A 23,734-nucleotide genomic window follows, 5' to 3' on the forward strand; every position below is an offset into this window, starting at 1 on the left:
AGACAAAACACAAGAGACTCTTAACCATAGGACACAAACTGAGGGTCGCTGGAGGGGAGGAGGATGGTGGGATAGGGTAACTGGGTGACAGGCATTAAGTAGCGCACATGAGATAATGAGCCCTGGGTGTTATATACAACTGATGAATCACTGAACTCTACCTCTGAAACTAATAATACACTGTATGTTAATTAATTGAATTTAAATAAAATTAAATTAAAAAAATTAAATTAAAAAAATTTTTAAAAACCAACAGCAAACATTACCTTAATGGTGAAACTTTGAAGATTTCCCTCTGAGATCAAACAGGTATGACACCTATTTCCAATTCTGTTCATCCCCAAATCTTAGTAGTTCTATTTCCAATATTTATCCCAAATGCATTCACTGCTATCTTCAGTGCGTCCATCACCGTTTCAAGCTTATTATCTCTCATGTAAATTATTGCGATATTTACCTCAATGGTCTCCCTACTTTCACTCTTATCCTGCATAGTCCCTTCTCTACATAGACAGTTATCTTCTTAAACATAAGTTACATTTAAGAGACTCCATACTTAACGCCTGGGTGGCTCAGTTGCTTAAACGACTGCCTTCGGCTCGGGTCATGATCCTGGAGTCCCTGGATCGAGTCCCACGTCAGGCTCCCTGCTCGGCAGGGAGTCTGCTTCTCCCTCTGACCCTCCCGACCCTCCCCCCTCTCATGTGCTCTCTCTCTCTCAAATAAATAAATAAAATCTTAAAAAAAAAAAAAAAAGAGACTCCATACTTAAAACCCTTTAATGGCTTCCAATGGCATCCGGTGGTAATGAGAATAAACTCTTCACCAGGACTTATAACGCTCTCCAAGATCTGGTTCTCCACTTGCCTTTCAGACTTCACACTTGATCTCATGCCACTGTCTTCCTCACTATTCTAGCCACACTGGCACTTTTATTCCTGTACACACAAAGCTCTTTCCCAGGCCACTGAATTTATATTTGCTATTTTCTCTTGGCAAAAAAAGCTAAGAAAAGCACTCTTTGTAGCACTGTGTATGTCTCTTTTGTAGCATTACCACAACTGCAATTTAAAAGTCTGTTATGTAAATCAATTATTCCTAGTATTTCCCCAAACTACCTGTGCCCCAAGAGTAAATTCTATGTGAATAAGGCTGGTGTCTCTTATGCTCACTGTTACATTCTGAGAAACTAGCACATGCTTTGTTTTTTGGTTTTTTTTTTTTTTTAAGATTTTATTTACTTATTTGAGAGAGAGAATGAGACAGATCATGAGGGTCAGAGGGAGAAGCAGACCCCCCGCTGAGCAGGGAGCCCGATGCGGGACTCGATCCCGGGACTCCAGGATCATGACCTGAGCCAAAGGCAGTCGCTTAACCAACTGAGCCACCCAGGTGCCCCTAGCACATGCTTTGTAAATAATAGGAGCTCAACAAATATTTGCTGAATGAGTAATTAAGAAACAATCTTTTAAGTTACCTTTCAATCATTTGCCTAGTTTTTCTCCTTTTGGGAATATTTTCAAATTCAGTGACGTATTCAAAATTCACAGATAAAAATATTAAATACTGTCAAATCAGGATCACCTAAACATCTTCACTGTTTGAAATAGTCATTGAACATCATTCCTGTCTAATCTGCAGACCAGCTGGCATTTAAGTAAGTGATGAGATTCAAAGCTTATTGAAATCCTCCTTTTTAAAAAAAAATTCTATTTATTATACAACTATAAGTTCCACCGTCAACAGAAATAGGGTACCCCAGATCATCATGTTAAACTTCATTTGTAAAATGCTGTTACAGTTGAACTCTTGGTCACTGCCACATTAACTAATTATTGATTGGTTCTAAATCTGTACACCTGGCACTCAGGGGTGCTACAGCATACTCACGGAAGTGTCCTGGGTTATTTTAAATTTTTGAGAGAAACAGCAATTTTTGACATCTGTCAGGCACTGTGTGAACTACTAGCTCAAAATAGTACCCATTTGTATTACATTCATTTTGATAATATATTATTGCAAAGCTGGATTTTTGGCAGTTGTTATGATATGAAGCAAGTACTTTTTATCAGTGTGGTACTGGAAATGAGGGTGGCAGTGTCCTATATGATTCCAAGATTTGAGAAGTTGTGTAGTGTTCAACAGGCACACACAGCCATTTAGTAAATAACTGTGATTATTTAAGCATAAAATAAAAATACTATCTTTTCTTTCAATTTATGCATATTATTTTTTTTCAAATGGCTACTAAGCGGTTAGGACATAAATTTATTTTGTTTGAACTGTTAGTTATTTCTTTTGATCTAAGGGCACCAATGAGCCAAGAAAGTTTGGGAATTACTAGTCTAACTGATCCAGAAGTCTTCAAGCTACAGGGCCCAAATGGGCCCTTAGGAGTGTTTTTTGTTTTGTTCTACATTTTGAATGGGTTGTAGAAAACAAAACAAAAAAGAAAAAACAAAACAAAACAAAAAAAACAGAGAAGAACATACCAGAGACCGTGCTGGTGACCACGTGAAATGCAAAACCTCAAACATTTACTTTCTGACTCTGGCTACTTCTGCATTTCACTACCAATTTCTAGGGTTAATGTATTCCACTGTGTCCACTGATAACAGGCTCTAGACCTGTGCTATCTGATACAGTAGCTATTTAAATTTAATTTAAATGAAATAAAACTTAAAATTCAGTTCTTTAGTCACAATAGCCACATTTCATGTGTTCAGTTGTCATTTGTGACTAGTGGTGAACGATGCTGGACAGTGCAAATATAAAACATTACCGTTATCACCGGAAGTTTTATTGGACAGCACTATCAATACCTAGATTATCTTCTACTATGCTCTCTTATTCAGCATCAAGCATGTCACTGATTCTACCACTCCAAACATTTTTGTATCTCTTTGTCATCTTGTAAACATTTCCAGCCATTCACATAGTCAAAGATAATCATACTGCTTTGAACCCAACCTTTAATTAGCAAAATCTTACATTGACTCATCTCTGTAAGGCATCCTTCCCTTCAAGTTCCACCTCAAATGCCCCTTTCTCCACAAAGCCTCCTCTAGTCTCCAGGGCCAAAAGCATCAAATAAACTCTCCTTTTTCTGTGCTCCCATACCACCTTACAAAGTCCTATAATCCTTTACATTGTCTTGTATTATAGTTATTTGTGAATGTTAATTATTTTCTCTTTTGGACTGAAAATCCCTCCAGATTAGGGACTCTGAATCGTTCGCTCCCGGCCCTAGCACAAGACAAGGAACCCACTAAATATCCGAGGAATTCGACCGATCCAATTCAAGTGAAGTGAAAACTTCAATCTTAATATCTAGCTAGAGTAAGCTCTGCTCTGGTTTTCTCCGTCATATCTCTACAAACTTATCTCTAAAATTCCAATCGGCAATATTTGAGAATTTTTTCCCTTAAACTCAGTACTGAGATAAGCAGCAAGAAAAAGGGGCTTTAATAAGCTCCGAGCTACTAATGGACACAGGGAGATATTTTCAAAACTCGTTTGTGGCTTACTAATACTGGCTTTATCTGTTAATGTTATTGCAACTGCAGGAAACCGAATGTCTGTTTAGTGCTGCCAGTAAATAAACTGCGACCAGCCGAGCGCTTAAAACCACTCAACGCTGTCACTTCACTTATAGCTACAAAAAGACCGAGTCGGAAATACAAACCGCCGGGAGTCCCCTAGGGAAGGGGTGCGAGGCACAGTCCCGGAGCCCTGACAGAAGATGGCGGGGCGCCGCGGACCGGCAATCCGAGCAGGCCCGAGGGGCTCAGGTGTGGAGGGAGAAGTGCGAGGGAAGAGGAAGGCGCACAAAGCGTAGGCTCAGGTGGGCAAAGAGCCCCGCAAACCGGCAGAAACTTCTACTCTGGGCCCAGCGTTTCGGAGACCGCCTGGCGGAGGGAGCGTCCCCACGACCCACCACCGAGCCTTCAGAGCGCCCAGAAAAACCCTAATGCCCACCGCCCCGGAAGCCTAGAACGAAAGGGTCATTCTCTTTACCCACCGCAGTCCAGCTGCTTGACAAATGGTCCTCAGATTTGTTTGGGGTCCGCGCGCTCCTCAGAGAGCGAGCCCGCCGCCGCCCACCGACTAACCTCACAACGCCCAGACTACTTCAGTGAAGTATTCAAATCTAACCGCCGAGCTGTTACACATGCGCAAAGCCGCTCTACGCGTCGGCTCCGCCCCTTATGCTCCGGAGCAACCCCCTTCCTGACTCCTTTAATCAAACTTCCTTCCCAGTCTGTATATCAATTTTATTTCCTTAAAGGCTATCTTATTTTCCGCCGAATTTTCCTTTGTCCCGCTCCATTGCAGATCCTTCACATCGTGGGAGCAGCCATCTTCTTTTGATTACTTGCTGTAAAAATGATCAGATCTTTGTTTCCGTACAAAATGGCGGCTTCCATAACATTGCGTCACATCCCCCTAGTATTACTCCCTATAGCTACCAGGAAAGACTAAGCTTCGCGGACGAGGTGGCCGAGTGGTTAAGGCGATGGACTGCTAATCCATTGTGCTCTGCACGCGTGGGTTCGAATCCCATCCTCGTCGGCTGTGGCTTTTTGCCTCAGATGAATGTAAATTTATTTGCGAGTGAAAACAGTTGATTATTCCAGTTACGGTTTACTACTCGATTTACTCTGGGAGCATCAATGTCTGGTTTGAGGTATTTGAAAGACAGCTTTTGGAGCATTCTAACGTCACAGATAAACAAGAGGGAAAGAAACATCCCAGAAGACGTGTGTGCTTCATTTATTATCTTTTTATATGAAGTAAACAACAGTGCAAAAAATTCCATGTTAAATTAACTTAGCTTCTGAGTGAGGGACTTCAGTTACCATAAACCCCTTACCGCGGAGTTTTTAATACCTCTCCTTACTATGACATACCAGGTTATCACTGCAAAAGCTACTTTAAGACACAGTGTTCAAGATTCTCTTCCAGACCCCAGCGGGCTGCATGTGCTCAAGAAAAGTATACATTGGGAAACATTAAAAAGATGTTGACAACATGCAGAAACTTAGTATCTAGAAGCCAGAGACTGAAGACCTGAAACATGGCTACCTTACCACGGAAGAAAGTGTTAAACCTGTTCTTAGATTTAAACAGAGAGGGAGACACAGGGGACAGAAATAGAAGAGAGGGGTTCTCCTCTTCAAAGGTCATCAGGCACATTCATTCAACTCATATTAACCTTTATTTATCCAGTATTTATTATCTACAGGCACCACAATGAATTACATCACTTTAACTCGTCATAACCCTATGATCATGATAGACATTTTTATTACTCCTTTTTACAGATGAGGACACTGGAAGATAAACTTGTCCTAGGTTATACAGCTTCTATAACTATGTAAGAAAGGGCAGTGTAATCCAAGTCTGTCGAACTCTGTTGGGTCTTAACCTCCATTCAATACCGTGCTGGAGATTAGTATTTAGTGTTCGTTAATCCCTTGCAGAAATGATTTACCTGTTCTCTCTCCCATGAGGCTGTGCACACTGCATACCTGGCACCTGGCTGGTGCTTCAGCAAGGTTTGCCGCCCGGAGAGTAGGCAGTTGGCCCACTGCTGTCACTGGTTCCTCCCCAGGTAAATCCAAATCCCTTGGGGATATTGATGCCTGTGTTGAGAGCTTTGGGTCGCCCCAGCACCTGTCTTCAGCCTTGCTCTCCAATCCATTTGCCACCTGCTCTTAAGAAGGGTTTCTATCCCGGTTCCACACATTCATAAGGAGTCCATTAGAGTCCACATTCATAAGAATTCAATTGGTTATTTGGTTGGAGGAAAAAGTGCATCTTTATTTTCACTAATCTATCATTGAAAGTACTGCCTTCAGTAAAGGTAAGCAATGAACTATAGTAATATTAACCTTAACTGTAATTTTGTTACCAAGAGAAATCACATATTTTTATATCCCATTACCTGCTGATCACTATTTCAAATAAATTATTAGACCTGCCATTAAGTTACGCATTCCTAAAGAAGTACATACAGTATTATATTATTATATCACAGATATTAAAAATATTTCGATAACTGTATTCCAACATAATTGTTGCCTTTGTATTCCAACAAACTTAATTTTATGCATTTAAAAACAACATTCTGAGAAGGGACCCAGTGACTTCACCAGACTGCCAAAGGGGTCTATGTCAGAAAAAAAGTAAAGAACCTCTGAGACTTTTCTAAAGTGCCCTGAACACACTGATCTTAACTTGTTCTGAACTCAGATTTACTCTCTATGCCCAAGACCTATGCTATTCCTACTCCTCTCCCTGGAACATGTTTCTGCTCCCCCGTACCTCCTTCCCATTCACCTCTGCCTGCTTGGTTCCTGCTCCTCCTTTAGATCTTAGCTTAGATATCATCCCCATCAACAAGTCTCCCTTTGCCCTGCAACCCGCAGCCCTGTCTTAGATTCCCTGTAACTTAGTCCCTGTACTTTCTCTTGCTTCTGGACCTTTACACTCCTCCTGGTTACTCCTGGGTTTCCCCCAGCATTTGCCAGACAGTATTTAAATGCCCTATCAGGGTGGCTCAGTCGTTAAGCATCTGCCTTCTGCTCAGGTCATGATCCCAAGGTCTCGGATCGAGCCCCGCATCGGGCTCCCTGCTCCATGGGAAGCCTGCTTCTCCCTCTCCTACTCCCCCTGCTTGTGTTCAAATAAATGAATAAAATCTTTAAAAAATAAATAAATAAAATCTTTAAAAAAACTTAAATAAATGGCCTATTGGGACTGCTACCTCTCTAAAGACAGGCAAGACTGCATCACTTCTCTAAGTTATGCCTGCTTCTTGCAGTGACGATTTCCTATGGAAAACTGATAAGATCTATCAATGTATCTAGTCTGTACAAATAAAAGTGAGTGGATTACTTTCCCAAAGGAACATCTTCAGCCGTAGAAATTCTGAAAATACAAAGCACTGGAAGTGTCTAGAGGGGAAAAAAAAAAAAACAACAGACTTGTGAGTGGAAGCTCACTTTTCTGTTCTTCAGCTCTTTACCTATTTTCATGCTTAGTTCATTCATGATTTCTTTCATATGAAATTTCAGTAATACTTGCTATGACAGTTCCAGTATTTTGCATTTCTATAATCTCTTCACCTGTAAGAACTGTGCTCACTTGTAACTTTTTCTAAGAGAATCAAAAGAATCAACAACATGCCAGATTATTTAAAAACTCAGAGTGGGCTGGGGGGGACCTTGGATTAGTAATGGAAAAATACATTTGTAATAAGGCAGTAAGAGTTAGAGGCGCCATCTACTGGCGCAGCTGCAACTGCAAGACTTGGACAAGGTACTTCTAGAGGAATGGCTGCTACCTTTGGAAAGATCTCTATTACTCCCTGAAATTTGTCAACAAACCACAGTTCAGGGAAACCATTCCCCATCAACACCAAGGTTCTTCTTCACAAGGCCTATCCTGAACTTTTGCAGGGCTCCTCACCCTCTGAAAGACCACGAGAGAAAAAAATCATTGCGCAGTCAAAGGTGTTACCAAGGTATTCCAACCTACTTCTTCGGGGCCTAGGAATGGGCCTTCATTCTCCATGTCCAGCTTCAGGAAGACCCACTGTCCTCGGAGAATGAGGTGCTCTGGGAAGAATGATTCAGTGTTTAACTGGTGATGGTCAGCAGCCCTTCTAGGACATAGCTTTGAAGGAAGAATTGAAATCCAAAGAATTTGGTTTTGGTTTTGGGTTTTTTGTTTTGTTTTGGTATGCCCCCAGTTTGTTTCTTAATTCTTGCATGAAAAACCAGACCTTGGGCTGCAAAGCTTGCAAAGATTGGTTTTGAGGGCACCTGGGTGGCTCAGTTAGTTAAGCGACTGCCTTCGGCTCAGGTATGATCAAGTCCCGCATCAGGCTCCCTGCTCAGCGGGGAGTCTGCTTCTCCATCTGACCCTACCCCCTCTCATGCTCTCTCTCTCTCTAAAATAAATAAATAAAATCTTAAAAACAAAACAAAACAAAAATCTCTTAAAAAAAAAAAAGATTGGTTTTGAGAGGCAGGCAACGACAGGAGTTCAGTCTGTTCCTACCATTAGGAAGTATGGTCTCACTGGAGAACCATTTCTGGGAAGACAGTCATGACAAGGCCTGAAGAAGTTCAAGAGTGAATCCAGTTATTCTTTGTGCCTGCAACACCAACTGGAAATTATTTTTCTTTGCTCAGATCATTCCCTGAGCTGCATGCTATCACACGAAAGCATCCCCTTTGTGGTTACAGCTTCTGGGGATGCCTACTGAGTTGAAAACTAAATGTTTTCATATTGAAGATCAGTAGAGCAAAAACTGAAATCCAGTTTAGAGTAACGTTGCTTAGGAAAGACAACATGAATAAATGCTAATAGATTAAGGGAACTGGGGAGTAACACTTGCTATATCCCCTTGTTTTGTGTCTTCTGCTGAGGTAGCTCTGGATAGTTAGCAAACAACAACCGGTTACATCTTTCCTTCTCATCACGTTGAGGAGGAGCAATGCCCCAGATTTCTAAACTCCAAAATTTGCATTTGAAATCTTCCAGAAAGTAGTAAAACTGGGCCAAACCCAACTCCAAAAGGGTGAAGTTAATGGATGAAGGCAAGACCTGAGGATGTGACCAATGATTCCATGGAATTAGAAACAGAAGCAATAATTTTGTTTGATTGTGATACTATAGGGCAGTAAGTGTTTTATATTTCTCTTTGAGTCATTAACTCTGAGCACTTTTTCCTCCTTCAGCTTCCTCAAGGATTTTTACTTTCTTGAAATTCTTACCTAAATGTTTTGATTTGTATTTACTGATTCCTTTAGTAAATACTTAGAAGTGTTACTGATGGACAGATGAAGGCTGCATTTGTTCTGAATTATGACAGCATGCAAATGACTAAAATGGACTATTAAGAGAGACCAAGTCATCTCAATTATCAACTTCCTGTTGCTATATAGCTATGGATTTAGAATTCTGATTTTTAAATTCTTGAATGACACAGAGCTCGACATGTGAAAAAAAATTTTTTTTCTAGCTTTTAAAAAGTTGAGGGGTGGGGTGCCTAGGTGCTTTGGTTGAGCACCCAACTCTTGGTTTTGGCTCAGGTCATGATGAGGGTCATGAGATCAAGCCCCGCATCAGCTCTGCACTCAGCAGGAAGTCGGCTTGAGATTCTTGCTGTCTCCATCTGCCCCCCCGACACACACACACCACTCTCTCTCTCTCAAATAAATAAATGAATCTTTAAAAAAAAAATTTGAGGGGAGCCTGGCTGGCTCAGTCAGTGGAACATGTGACTCTTGATCTTGAGGTTGTGGGTTTGAACCCCAGGTTGTGTGTATAGATAACTTAAAAATAAGATCTTAAAAAAAAAAAGAAAAGTTGAAATAGGTCCTGGACAATGGTTTCTGTGTACTCACTGAAAGGATCACTGCCAATAAACTCGCCTTTCGATGACTGCCCGCAGTCATTTTTGGTATAACATAGCAAATAACAGAGGCAGCCCTTATTTTAGCATCATGGGCTAAATTACAGAATTGTCTCGTAGTTCTGGAGACTAGAAGTCTGAGATCAAGGTGTCAACATGGTTTGTCCTTCTGAGGCCTGTTAGGGTGAATCTGTTCCACAACATTTTCCTAACTTCTGGTAGTTTGCTGACAATTCTTGGCATTCCTTGGCTTGTAAAATTCTTAATTCTTACAATTTTGCCTCAGTTTTGATTCTGGGAAATATAGCATTTAGGATAGGATATAAAGCTATTTTTTTTTTTTTACAATTCTTAACCTACCTTAACTTCAACATTTAGAATGTTGTAAAGTTTACAGGAAAAATAACCTGAAAAAAAATGTATCATTTATTATTTACTTGAATACTGAAGTATTTTCAAAAATCTGTCAAGGGGTGCCTGGGTGGCTTAGTCAGTTAAGTGTCCAACTTGGTTTGGCTCAGATCATGATCTCAGGGTCCTGGGATCAAGCCCCACATTGAGCCCTGTGTCGGGCTCCATGCTCAGCGTGGAGTCTGCTTGAGATTCTCTCTTTCTCCCTCTCCTCTGCCCCTCCCACTCATGCAGTTTCTCTCAAATAAATAAAATCTTAAAAAAAAAAAATCTGTGTCTAGATGCCATGATATTAAGTGTTAGGAAATGGCAAGGCACAGAGCTCTCTATGTCTGAAAGCATGCCAGATCTAGAACACCAAAGCCATAAACTGCATTTAGATCCCTGTTCTTTTATGATAAAGAGCAGTGTTTGGATCTGCTAAGGCATATTAAAGTGGCCACTTTCACAAATTATTATATATTGCTTATCATTATACTCCCCCAAATACCAGATATATGATGCTCTCTATCCCTGGTGAAAGTGATCTGTGGCCCAAGCACTTGGCAGTCGTACCACCAGCTACACGGAGGTCAAAGAGACCTTAGGAGTTATGTCGTGGGGTGACTAAAAGAGGAGAGTCACTATTTCAGAGATAACCAAAGGTTAAACAGAGAGAAGTCTTTCAACATTTTTTACTTAAATTTTTTATCTTGAAAAATATTATACAATGATACAATGTATATGTAATATATCCTGTGTACAATTTTTTTTTTAAGATTTATTTATTTAACAGAGAGATACAGCGAGAGAGGGAACACAAGCAGGGGGAGCGGGAGAGGGAGAAGCAGGCTTCCCGCGGAGCGAGGAGCCCGATGCAGGGCTCGATCCCAGGACCCTGAGATCAGGACCCTGAGATCAGGACCCTGAGATCAGGACCTGAGCCGAAGGCAGACACTTAACGACTGAGCCACCCAGGCGCCCCTATCCTGTGTACAATTTAAAGGAACAATAATAAAACCTATGCCATGTAAACATGACCCAGCTTAAGAAACACCTTTGAAGCTTCCCATGTGCCCCTCCCTGCTGCCATCCTCCCACCAGAGATAACTACTCAATTTGGTGTTAATCATCCTCCTGCTTTTTTTTATTTTAAAGTTTTTTATTTATTTAAGTAATCTCTACACTCCACGTAGGGCTTGAACTCATGACCCCAACATCAAGAGTTGCATGTTCCTCCAACTAAACCAGCCAGATGCCTCCGTTCTCTTGCTTTTCTTAACCAAATATACATGTATATATATCTCTAAAAATGTTCAATCTTACCTCCTTTTTAAATTTTATATAAATGGATTCATATTATATTTATTCATCTGTGATTTCTTTCATTCAACACTACTTTATCCATATAATTCATTCATTTTCACTGCTGCTTAATATACAATTGTCTGAAGACACAGTTGGATATCCATTCTCTTATGGATGGATATTTTGGTTGTCTCTTGTTTTTTGCTATTGCAAGAACGCTACTGTGAATGTTCCCATACATGTCTCCCGCGGTATGTGTACAGGTGACTCTCTAGTTGTCCTTCCAGCTACCGGTAATGGAATAGAGCCAAATCATTAATTACATGTCCAACTTTACTAGGCAATTCTTACAGTTTGGTGTGGTTAATGGCTGATAAAAATGTTGCAGTTTTGAAAACTTGGACAAGCTTCAAACGAAAGTTACAGGAAGAGAGTACACAGAGGAATTGGGGGGGAAAGCAAACAATACTCATAATCAAAGACTATATTGCTTACCTTGCACAAAGCAAGTGTTCTAAGCAGAATGAGTGCATTAGTGATGATACCTCTGACTGCAGTAACTTATCCATCTAAAACCTGGTCATATTCCTTAGCTGCTCTGCTTCCATCTTTGGTTTTCAATCATCCTGTGTCCTCAGTTCTGAGTACCTGTGATCCAAAGACCAAAGTTCTGAGTCCTGAGTACCAGTGATCCAAATATCAAGAGTTGCATGCTCCTCCAACTGAACCGGCTGGTTCCGCAGTCCTGAGTACCAGTGATTCAAAGACCAAAGAGACTATGAAATGAGCCCATTTTCTCTTTGGGAGAAAAGACTGAGCCAAGCAAATCTAGGTCATCCACTGAGAGATGCAGACATTCCAGGAAACCCATGGTTCCAATCCACAGTTGGAACTAAAGCCAACCTTGAAAATGCAGCTGCCTGACCAGCTGTTTCAGTCACGACATTCACCTGCTTCTGCCTCTCACACTACTTACTGGAAGGAATGTAAATTGTTATAATCTTTTTGGAGGGCAGTGTGGTATTACCTATCAATAAATATTTAAAGCTATCAACCTCATAATTACACTAAAAATTTATTCTACAGAAACACTGATATGAGTGCAAACAGATCTAAGAGTGTTCACTACAGTTTGTAATCACGAAAAACTGCAAACACCTAAAATTCCATCAATAGGGGATGGATTAAATTATAGTGTCGTCACACAATGTGACACAATGAAGCTGTTAAAAAAAAGAATGTCCTACAAGAACACCTGGGTGGCTCAGTCAGTTAAGTGTCAGGCTTTGGCTCAGGTCATGATCTCTGGGTCCTGGGATCAAGTCCCGCATTGGGCTCTTTGCTCAGTGGGGAGCCTGCTTCTCCCTCTGCCTGCCGCTCCCCCTGCTTATGCTCTCTCTCTCTGACAAATAAGTAAAATCTTAAAAAAGTCGTACAGAAAAGCACATTGCAGAACAATTTGTATGGCATGATCCCATTTTTATTTAAAAAAATACATAAACATTTGTGCATCTATGAATAGAAAACAGGAAGAAAACCACTTAATTATCAATATGGTTACCTCCAGAGTAGGAGTAAGGATAGGAGGGCTATAGTAAGAATTAAATTTCTAAAAAGGATATCATTTTACAAGGGAAAAAACTATAGAAAAGATCAACTGGATTCAACCTGAGCTTCCTTAGGGCATTACCTTTTTTAGAGGTTCTATATAAATAGTCTAGCACCTAGCCCAGCATTTGACTGACACAGAGACCAATTATTTGACTAGTATGTGCAAGATGGAAGAACACATGCATGTGCGTGGACACACACACACAACCTCTGTTTTTTAAGTGTCTGCGGATTAGTGGAATCATTGTAGTCAGGAACTCTTGTTTACAATAAAGGCTCGTTGAAGCAATGCTGTTCAAGAGAACCTTGCGCAATGAATGGAAACGTTCTCTATCTGTGCTGCCCAATATGGTAGCCACTAGACCAAATGGCTTTGAATACTGGATATGTGGCTAGTGCAATGGAATAACTGCATATTACATTTTATTTAATTAATTTAAATTTAAATAGCACATGTGGCTAGTATTAGACAATGAAGATTTGAAGGATCTGTTGAAATATATGAAAAATATACACATATACAAAATTTTGCATACCATTTCAAGATATCCAGGGACCCTCTCAAACCCATCCATGTGTCCTTACATCAGAAACCTTTGAGGCTGATTAAAAGAATGAGAATAAGATAAACGGGACTAAAAAGAGAAGGAATACAGAACTAAAGAGCCCAGATGGAAAATGCTACCATTCAGAACCCCGGAAGGCAAGAGACAAGGTATGGAGATAGCCTCTGCCTCCTTTGTCCTCCCACCACAGAGAACATTTATTCATTGTATTTTAACTGTTTACTTGTCTTCCCCACAGTGGGCTGTACACTGCAGATTATATACTCCCTAAGAGCAGGGACCACATCTAACTTATTCACCATTATATACAAAGAGCCCAGTATAAACCCAGCACACAGTTGGTACTCAAATGTCTGCTGGATAAATTTTACCAGGCATCTGATTCTTGCCTGTCCTGGAAACAAGAGCTCCTGAGTTAAGGAGGGTCTCCATGATAAGAGGAATTGGCTGGCTCATGAGAGAGATAGGGTTTTCACAAAGTTGAGCAGATACTCAGATCCATGAAAATCTTGTCTCTCCCAGGTTGTTCCTATCCCTTGTAGTTCGGAGTCCTTTGTTGATATACAAGCCATGCAAAGACTTCAGTAGTCAGTGATAGGGAGCCATACACAGAGGGCCAAATGTCCTCAAAGGTCTTCTCCTTGGATGTCTCCTGCTCTGTTTCTCTACCTCTGGAATTTGCCTGCCTTCTCTCACATTGCCCCTCTACCTGTAATTCTTCTCTTATGTCTCTACTGGGCCAATTCTAACTCATTCTTAAATGCTTCTTCCTCTGGGAAACTTGTGCTGGTACTTCCAGACAGAATTATGCCGTATCTCCACTGTTTCCCTTTGTGTTTTGCATATTTCATCATGTGTGCTCTACCATGGCAGGACCTAGTTATTTATTTTTGTATACCAGCATTAAATACTGTTTGGCATATAATAGGGGGCCAACAACTAGTATGGACCACTAAAAGAACATAAACTCAATTGTTTTTCCCTACCCACACCACCACTGCTTAGCGTGTGCTGATCAAAGTCTACAGATTAGGTGTTAATGAGCCTGTTTCATTCACCCTGAAGAAGCCTGAAAACAAAAAGTCAGGGTTCTCTTTATGGGTACTCCAAAGAAATAGGAAATATGTGACAGATATGTAACAAAAGGAACAGAAAGGAGAAAGTTTCCACCTGAACAGAACTCAAAAGGCTGACCAGGCAGAAATGCAGGGCAAGAAACAAGCAGTAAGAACATCCTTAATATGGAATTTATGAAAAGCCCACAGCTATCATCATACAATTGTGAAAGACTGAAAACTTTACCCCTAAGCCATTAACAAGACAAAGATGCCCACTTTCACTCTGCTACTTCTATTCAACATTGTAGTGGAATCACAATGAGATATCCAGAGCAACTGGACAGAAAAAGAAATAAAAGGCATCCAATTGGAAAAGGAAGAAGTAAAATTATCTCTAGTCTCAAATGACATGAAAAAAATACACACACCCACATACATTTTAAGAATCCACACACAAAAAATTATTAAGCTAAAAAATTCAAAGTTGCAGGATTAAAAAATCAATGCAAAAATCAGTTGTAAAAATGAACAATCCAAACATAAAATTAAGAAAACAATTTATTTTATTATTTTTGGGGCATTTTAAATAGCATCAAATGAATAAGATATGTGGGAATAAATTTAACCAAGGAGATATAAGACTTGTATGCTAGAAATGACAAAACACTGCTGGAAGAAATTAAAGATCTAAAAAAAAATGGAAAGACATCCTATTTTCATGGATTGGAAGACTTGATAATGTTAACATGGTAATACTACCTAAAAATAATTTATAGATTCAACACAATCCCTATCAAATTCCTATCAGCCTCAGAGGCAACAAAAGCAAAAATAGACAAAGGTACTACATCAAACTTAGAAACTTTTGTGGATCAAAGGGCATAATCAATAGAACAAAAGGCAACCTATGGAGTGGGAGAAAATATTTGCAAATCATTTATCTGATAAGGGGTTAGCATCCAGAATATGTAAAGAACTACAATTCAACAACAAAAAAATCAAACAACCTGATTGAAAAATGCATAAAGGACTTGAATAGACATTTTTCTAAATGACAGCTCAGGTCATGGTCTCAGGGTCATGGGATTGAGTCCTATGTGGTGGGGCTCTGTGCTCAGCAGGGAGTCTGCTTCTCTCTCTCTCTCCCTCCGCCCCTCCCCCTGCTCATGCACTCAATCTTGCTTTCTCTCTCTCAAATAAGTAAATAAATGTTTAAAAAAATTAAAAATAGTGGGGTACCTGGATGGCTCAGTCAGTTGGGCACCTGCCTTTGGCTCAGGTCATGATCCCAGGGTCCTGGGTTGGAGCCCGGCATCAGGCTCCCTGCTCAGTGGAGAGCCTGCTTCTCCATCTCCCTCTGCCCCTCCCCTGCTCATGCATGTGCTCTCTCTCTCTCTCAAATGAATTAATGAATGAATAAATAAATAAATCTTTAAAAAAATAGAAATACCATATGACCTAGCAATCCTATTTCTGTATATATACCCAAAAGAATTGAATGTAGAGTCTTAAAAAGGTACTTGCACGCCTATGTTCATAGTAGCACTATTCATGATAGCCAAGAGGTGGAAGCAGCCCCCGTGTCCATCAGCAGATGAATGGATAAACAAAATGTGATATGTTATTCAACCTTTAAAAGGAAGAGATCCCATCACAAGCTACAACATGGATGAACCTTGAGGACATTAAGCTAAGTGAAATGAGCCAATCACAAAAAGACAAATACTATATGATTCCACTTATAGGTGTCATGATACTGTGATTTATAATACGTATTTGGTCTTTATTCCTGTTCCTGGTAGAGCTCCTAAGACCCTAGGGATTTCCTAAGTGATGAGAGTGATTCAGGTATCTTTTGTTACTTAAAACACACCCCTTTCAACCACACTTGAGTTTGTTAATGCAGTGACTTTTGGAGAGCACTTAAGGACGGGGGTTGATTGGCCAGGGGAACCAACTCTGTTGATAAGAGGGTTGGAACTTTCAGCCCACTTACTAACTTGCGGGGGTTGTGGGTAGGGAACTGGAGATTAACTTAACCAGTGGCCAATGATTTAATCCATCATGCCTAAGTAATGAACCACCCACAAAAATCCTAAATGACTAGATTCGGAGAGTTTTTGGGTTGGTGAACAAGAAGGCATTCACATGCCAGGGGATGGCACACCCCAAACTCTACAGGGTCAGAGGCTTCTGTGCTCAGGACCCTTCAAGACTTTGCTCTATGTGTCTCGTCATCTGGTTGTTCATTCATATCCTTTAATATTCTTTTCCTTTTTTTTTTTTTAAGATTTTATTTATCCATTTGACAGAGAGAGTGAGAGAACACAAGCAGGGGGAGCAGCAGAGGGAGAGGGAGAAACAGGCTCCCTGCCAAGCAGGGAGCCTGATGCGGGACTCAATCCCAGGACCCTGGGATTGATCATGACCTGAGCGGAAAGCAGACACTTAACCAACTCAGCCACCCAGGCACCCCATATCCTTCAATATTCTTTGTAATAAGCCAATAGTCTAGAAAGTAAACTGTTTTTAAGTTCTGTGAGCCATTCAAGTAAATAATTGAACCCAAGGAGGGGGTTGTGGGAACCTCTGATTTCTGGTTTGTCAGAAGCACAGGTGATAACCTGGACTTGCAACTGGCATCTGATGTGGAGCCGTCTTGTGGGACTGAGCCCTTGACCTGTGGGTCTGAGGCCTAGCTTCAGGTAGATAGTGTCAGAATTGAGTTAAATTGTAGGACACCCAGCTGGTGTTGGGAGAATTGCTTGGTGTGGGAAAAGTCCCCACACGTTTGAAGTACCGAGTATTCTGTGAATATTAAGTGAAGGAAAACAATTTTTTTTTCAGGTATCTAAAACAGTCAAACACATAGAAACAGAGAGTAGGGGGCAGGGGGAAATAGGAAATTGTTATTCAATGGGTATAGAGTTTTAGTTATGCAAGATGATTAAGTTCTAGAGATCTGCTGTACAACGTTATGCCTATAGTTAACTACACGGTACTGTACACACAGAAATTTGTCAAGGGGTAGATCTCATGTTAAGTGTTCTTATTGCAATAAAGAAAAAGAAATTAAAACTTGTGAATCAAAGGGCACTATCAATAAAATGTATAGACAACTTACAAAACAGGAGTAAATATTTGAAAATTGTATCTGATAAGGGTCTTATATCCAGAATATATGAAGAACTCTTATAAGTCAAAAACAAAAGACAAATAGCCCAACTTAAAAATGGGCAAAAGAGGGGCGCCTGGGTGGCTCAGTTGGTTAAGCGACTGCCTTCGGCTCAGGTCATGATCCCAGGGTCCTGGGATCGAGTCCCGCATCGGGCTCCCGGCTCAGCAGGAAGCCTGCTTCTCCCTCTCCCACTCCCCCTGCTTGTGTTCCCTCTCTCGCTGTCTCTGTCTCTGTCAAATAAATAAATAAAATCTTTAAAAAAAAAAATGGGCAAAAGACTTGAATAGATACTTCTCCAAAGATACATAAATGACCAGGAAGCACATGCAAAGATGCTCAGAGATGCTAAATAGGGAAATGCAAATCAAAACCACAATGCAAGAACACTTCACTCCCACTAAGCTGGTTATAATCAAAACAATGAAAAGTAACAAGTATTGGTGAGGATATGGGGAAACTGAAACCCTCCTGCATTGCCAGGGGGGATGTAAAATGGCTTAGCCACTGTAGAAAAGTTTGGTGATTCTTCAAAAAGTTAAAAATAGAATTACCATATGACCCAGCAGTTCCGCTCCTTAGTATATACTCGAAAGAACTGAAAACATGTACTCAAACACACATTTATAAATGAATGTTCATAACAGCACTATTCACAATAGCCAAAAGGTGGAAACAACCCAAATGTCCATCAACTGATGAATGGATATACAACTGTGGTATACCCATATGGAATATTATTTAGCCATAAAAAGGAATAAAGTACTGGGGTACCTGGGGGACTCAATCAGTTCGGCTCAGGTCATGATCCCAGGGTCCTGGGATCGAGCCTCACATATGGCTCCTTGCTCAGCGGGGAGTCTGCTTGTCCCTCTGCCCCTCCCCCTGCTTGTGCTCTCTCGTGCATGTGCGCACGGTCTCTAATAAATAAAAATCTTAAAAAAAAAAAAGTAATGAAGTACTGATACATGCTATAAATTGGACAGACCTTAAAAACATTATGCTAAGCAAAAGTAGGTAGACATAAAAGGTCACATATTGTATGATTCCATTTATATGAAAAGTCCAGAATAGGCAAATCCAAAGAGACAGGAAGTGGATTAATGGTCACCAGAGCTAGGAGAAAGGGGATATGGGGAGTGAGTGTTTAACGGGTACGGGTTTCCTTTGGGTGATGGAAACATTTTGAAACTAGTTAAGAGGTGATGCTTGCACAACCTTGTGAATGTGTTAAATGTCACTAAACTGTGTATCTTAAGATGGTTAATTGTACATTATGTGAATTTTACCTCAATTAAAAAAAAAAAAGGTAAGAAAACCAGACACACAAGGTGTTAGAAAAAGGGATATATTTACAAACCAACAAGTTCCCTAACTCTAGCTAGAGGGGGAGGAAAGAAGGAGGTAGCAAGTATAAGGAGATCCTTTAAGACCCCAACCTCAAGCCTGTAGAAACCCTGAGTACCAGCCCATGAGGTCAACTCCTAAAAACCATGGCCCATTCCTTTTCTAATTCAAGAAGCAACCCCTCCATTGGCCACAGCCCTCAGTCTTCTTGCCAGTCATCCTGTGCCCAGGCAGGCATGGGTGAAAAGTACTCAAACCCTGGCCCTTTATAGCGCAGAGCATGCAGGAACATCACAAGGTCCTGGGGCAAGGGGTCCTGTCGCACCAGCCGGCACTCTGCACAGAGAGGGTCTATCTCTTGATTTACAACATCTGTTTCAGCTGCCTTCTCTGGTGCCAAGGCCATTGTGTCCAGATTCTGAGGAGCTGCCTCAACTGCTCCATCCATCTTCTGGGCAGATGCGGCGAACTCTTCTAGGTGGTCCTTGCCCAGCTCTGAGGAGGGAGCTGTAGAGTCTATGAGTCCTGGGGACAGATCACCCTCACAGAGATCTAGCACATCCAGGCTCTGTTTGGCCTGGTGCTCCGCCACAAGGTCCCGAAGCAGTTCCTCATCTGTCTTGGCAATGTGGCCGCCCCGGCCCCGGGAGGGGCCCCACGCAACTGAGTTGTAGATGGGGTCATTGAGGATGGGGTGGCCCAGGAACTGGAGGTGGACTCGGATCTGGTGAGTGCGGCCTGTGAGTGGCCGGCACCGAAGCACACTGGAGCGGCCATTGTAGCTCAGTCTCCGGAACACTGTCTCACAGGGCTTGCCCCGAGCATCTACGCGGCATACCCCTACCTTGTAAGATACCACCAAGATGGGCTCCTTGCAGATCACTTCCTCAGTGGGGAACTCCCCCTCCACCCGGCACACGTACTCCTTCTCCAGCTACATAGAGGAGGGAAGAGGGAGAAAGTCAGCACAAAGCCTAAACTCATGAAGTTCAGCCCCAATACAGCGATGAGAAATGTATCAGTGTCAGACAGAAGAGGATTCAAACTCCAGCTCCACCATTTGCCAGCTGCATGATTCTGGGTACAATACTTAGCCCCTTTAAATCCCATTAACTTGTCTAGAAAATGTTAAGATTAGAAAAGCATTTGCCTCGGGGTGCCTGGGTGGCTCAGTCGTTAAGCGTCTGCCTTCGGCTCAGGTCATGATCTCAGGGTCCTGGGATCGAGCCCCACATCGGGCTCCCTGCTCCGCAGGAAGCCTGCTTCTCCCTCTCCCACTCCCCTGCTTGTGTTCCCTCTCTCGCTGTGTCTCTCTCTGTCAAATAAATAAATAAAATCTTTAAAAAAAAAAGAAAAGCATTTGCCTCACAGGACTCTTATAAGGATTCAGTTAGACTCTAATGTACCTGGTACCGAGCCTGGTACACAGTAAACACTAAATGTATGACAATCAGATCCAGAGTTACAAGTCTCAAGACCACAGTCACTACCATTTAACTCTTCTACCCAAGCCTCTTCCACCTTCATCCAGAATCTTTTTACCAAGTAGGCTCTCCCCACAATCTTAAAAACCTCAGTCATAAAAAAACAAACAAAACCAAAAAACACTTCAGTAAGCTTGTCAGCACTCTAAAACTTCAAAACAGCAAACTACCAAGAGAGGCAGTGTATATGCCATCTCTAAAGATCTTTTGAAACATAAGAGATAATAGCCTGTTTTCCACATTTTCAGTGTTGACCTTCCTGAGGATAGGAAGCTTGGTCAGATAACATGAAGGACCACTTCAAAAGAACTCAGTGACACACTTTTGATACAGAGCACTCGTGAGCCCAGGAAGTGGCATGCAGGAGACAAAAGCCCAGCTCACCTGCCGGTCCCGAACCTGCTCATGAATTCTCTCTGAGACAGCTGCTGTCTTGGCAAACATGAGGACCCCTGAGGTAAGGCGGTCAAGCCGATGCAATGGGTGTAGCTCCTTGAGTTGGTGCTCCTTGCCCAGGATGAAGATGACAGTGTTGTGTCGGAAGCGGCCACAAGGGTGGACAGGAATGGAAGAAGGCTTGTCTACAACCACCACATCCTCATTCTCAGCTAGCAGGCGGACAGGCTCTGCTGTGACTGGTGGCTCATGCCTGTGCACTCTGTTCCTCAAGAAGTCATTGTCCTGCAAATGACACAGGCAAGTCATCAGACCAGAGCTGAGCTGTAATCAACTTCACACAGCTTCCTGTTCCTTACTGAGAGAATGGTCACACTACATCCTTAAGCAGAAAATACAGCGTGCATAGTGTATTCATTTTATAAAAATACAGACACACAGGCAGGGAGCAGGCATTGAAAAAGTACTAGAAGGATATACACAAAAATGTTTTGGTGATATTTCTGGGTGGTACGATTATGAATGTTTTTTGGTTTTGTTTATTTGTATTTTCTCTACAAGAAAGTTATATTTAAAAGGTAAAGTCTTCGGGACGCCTGGGTGGCTCAGCTGGTTGAACGTCCAGCTCTTGATTTCTGCCGGGGTCATGATTTCAGGGTGGTGGGATCGAGCCCCACCTTGGGTAGGGAGTCTACTTGGGATTCTCTCCCTCTCCCTCAGCCCCTCCATCTGCTCTGTCTCTCTAAACAAACAAACAAACAAACAAATATCTTTAAAAAAATAAAAATAAAGAAAAAGTAAAGTTTTCTAAAATGGAGAGGGGGGTAAAAGCTCCATAAAATCATCCTTTATTGTGACTTTGAACAAATAACACCAAGCTGTAAGTCCAGATATCTGGTCTCTAGACTTGGATTTGCCACAGGCTCACTGCACGTCACTTAACTTCTCTGGGCCTCAGTTTCCTCATCTGTAAAATGTGAGGATTAGGCCAGACCTGTACTTCTCAAAATTGGGATGGGAGAGGGGATTCAAACCACTCATTCCTCAAATGCTGAAATCACCTTGTCTCCCCTCACAACAAAGTGTTACTGACAGCGGAGTCTGGTAACTCTTAGCTGTGATGGAATTTTAAAGGGTCAAAGCACTGGGCTAGACAATTCTAGTTTCTATACCTGACATTTCACAATTCTATCATATCAGGATCTATGATAAATAAGTAGTAGTTACAAGAACACAGACTTTGGAGGTGACACTGTTGCAGGTACTTACCTCTCTGAAGTTTACCTTAGTTTTGTTTCCTCACAGGTAAAATGAGGTGGCAATACCTACCCCACAAAGCTGTCGTTAGAATTTGATGTTAAGTACATAAAATGCTTACCTCTGTGCCAGCACACAGTAAGGAGACATAAATGACAGGCTCTATTATTACTATTTGTACAGAGATCTACAACGCAACATAGCGATCAGTGCCAGTGCCGCGAGACAGCGCACAAAAGGAGCTTTAAGAATTCCAACTTCTGTCCCCTGCAAACAAGGAAGCCGCCTGGAAGGAGGGGATATACGGGTTGAGTTTTGAAGCAGAGACTACTTTTGCGGAGATGGGATAAGAGGAGTGGGCTACAAGAGTGTTCCAAGTGAAAGCGAAAACGCTTCAGAATTACCTCGATTTTACTCCAGTACCTACGCCCTATTAACTCTGAAAAGACCCCTGCCCCCTTTCCTCGCCCGCTTCCTGCCGGCCCCATCAGGACTCCACCTTGAGCACAATGCTGAGGTCCTGTACCGGCTCCTCGTTGAGATGCAGGCGCCCCGCCCGGACTGCGGCCTCATAGTAGGCCAGGGGCTGGGCTCGGAATTCGGTGCTGAAGACGTGCAGCAAGCTGTGGCCCACCCAGCGGCCTTTGCAGTAGGTCCGAAAGTCAAAGTAATAAGGCCGCACTTTGCGCAGGCCGCCTTCGAAGTAGTAGCTGGTCTCTGCAAAATGCTCATCGCCGAAGCTCACCCCTGCCCGCCGCTTCTTCGGGGGTGGCACGACGCGCTCCCTGATGGCGTCCCGTCGCTTTTTACGCTTGCCTGGGCCCGAAGCTGCAACCGGGGCCTTCTCGCTCAGTGGAGTCTGCTTCCCGACCTCCCGGGCCGGCTCCACTCCCGGGCCTACAGGTTCCGGGCTCCCGGAGGTCCGCTCACCCCTCGCGTCGCCGCATGCGTCTCCGTTTTGTTGAACCGCAGCCCTCAGCCCGATCGCTGCCTCGGCCCCAGTCGAGAATGTTTCCGCCATCGGACCCCAGCAACTACCCCAAATCCTGGCAGCGCTAAGGCGCCGGAGGTTGAGGCACCCTTGCAGACGAACTGGAAGCCACCGGTGGCCGCCCAGCCACATGACAACTCGGCCCCAGATCATGGGTCGCGATGTGAGGACGTCACCGGGCACCAGCCAATCAGCGAGGCCCAGCGTCGAGGCGGGGACTGAGAAGAGAAGGAGTGAAGGAGGGAGTTGAATGAGTGGAGTTGAACGTGTTGAGTTGCCAGTTGAGAGTCAGTGAGTGAGAGTGAATATGGGAGTGAGTTCAGTGGAGAGGCTGTGAGAATGACTCATCAAAAGTGTAGATTCCATGTAGATACGCTCAAAGTCCCTTGGGTCTGGAAAAACGAAAGGAGCCTTATCCAAAACAAATCAGAATGAGGATTGCTGAACTCTGACTATACTAAGAAGCGCTGTGTTGTACACTTTAAAGGGTGAATATTATAGTATGTGACTTATAACTCAATAAAGCTGTTAATATATGTATCTAAACACGCACACCCCAGAAGCAATGTCTTCACACCTATCCTATCCTTCCTGAGAGGGATTAGAACTCCCATTTGCCTTTCATATGCTCCTGTCCTGTTAAAAGGGCAAGTGGAGCAGAAGATGTATTTGTCAGCGTTCTTAAATGCAAAATACGAACCAACTCTGGTTAAGTTCATCAGAG

At 42.3% G+C, this 23,734-nt stretch overlaps 2 protein-coding genes and 1 non-coding gene across 4 annotated transcripts in view; 1 reads left to right on the top strand and 2 right to left on the bottom strand.

Annotated features, from left to right (window-relative positions):
* Nucleotides 1–4,347, bottom strand: part of KNL1 (kinetochore scaffold 1) — a 67,426-nt gene extending 63,079 nt beyond the window's left edge. The window contains exon 1 of one of the 2 annotated variants that reach the window (XM_064570675.1): nt 4,022–4,347. The gene's annotated coding sequence lies outside the window, so the exon portion shown is untranslated. The remainder of the gene's footprint in view (nt 1–4,021) is intronic. The other variant, XM_064570674.1, reaches the window with a different exon arrangement.
* Nucleotides 4,348–4,490: 143 nt separating this feature from the next.
* TRNAS-GCU (transfer RNA serine (anticodon GCU)) lies at nt 4,491–4,572 on the top strand. The gene has a single exon. It is a non-coding gene; the product is annotated as a tRNA-Ser (tRNA).
* A 10,333-nt stretch (nt 4,573–14,905) lies between these two features.
* RPUSD2 (RNA pseudouridine synthase domain containing 2) lies at nt 14,906–23,169 on the bottom strand. Its single transcript, XM_045900342.3, has 3 exons — nt 22,519–23,169; nt 20,751–21,047; nt 14,906–19,816 (listed from the first exon to the last, which is right to left on the bottom strand). Exons 1-3 carry the CDS (start codon nt 23,161–23,163, stop codon nt 19,082–19,084), a joined length of 1,677 nt encoding a protein of 558 aa, XP_045756298.2. The 5' UTR covers nt 23,164–23,169; the 3' UTR covers nt 14,906–19,081.
* Nucleotides 23,170–23,734: the final 565 nt, after the last annotated feature.

Source organism: Mirounga angustirostris, unplaced genomic scaffold (assembly GCF_029215605.1).
Source record: "Mirounga angustirostris isolate CCGP_5_RB_7025 unplaced genomic scaffold, mMirAng1.0.hap1 SCAF_9, whole genome shotgun sequence".
Classification (NCBI taxonomy): Eukaryota; Metazoa; Chordata; class Mammalia; order Carnivora; family Phocidae; genus Mirounga; species Mirounga angustirostris.

Bases quoted from the DNA above. Each gene is read 5' to 3' on its own strand.
- RPUSD2 (XM_045900342.3), bottom strand. From the start codon at position 23,163: ATGATCTGGGGCCGAGTTGTCATGTGGCTGGGCGGCCACCGGTGGCTT. The intron at 21,048-22,518 runs GTGGAGTCCTGA...TGTCATTTGCAG, and splicing joins ACCTCAGCATTGTGCTCAAG to GACAATGACTTCTTGAGGAA. The intron at 19,817-20,750 runs GTGAGCTGGGCT...TCCTCTATGTAG, and splicing joins AGCAGGTTCGGGACCGGCAG to CTGGAGAAGGAGTACGTGTG.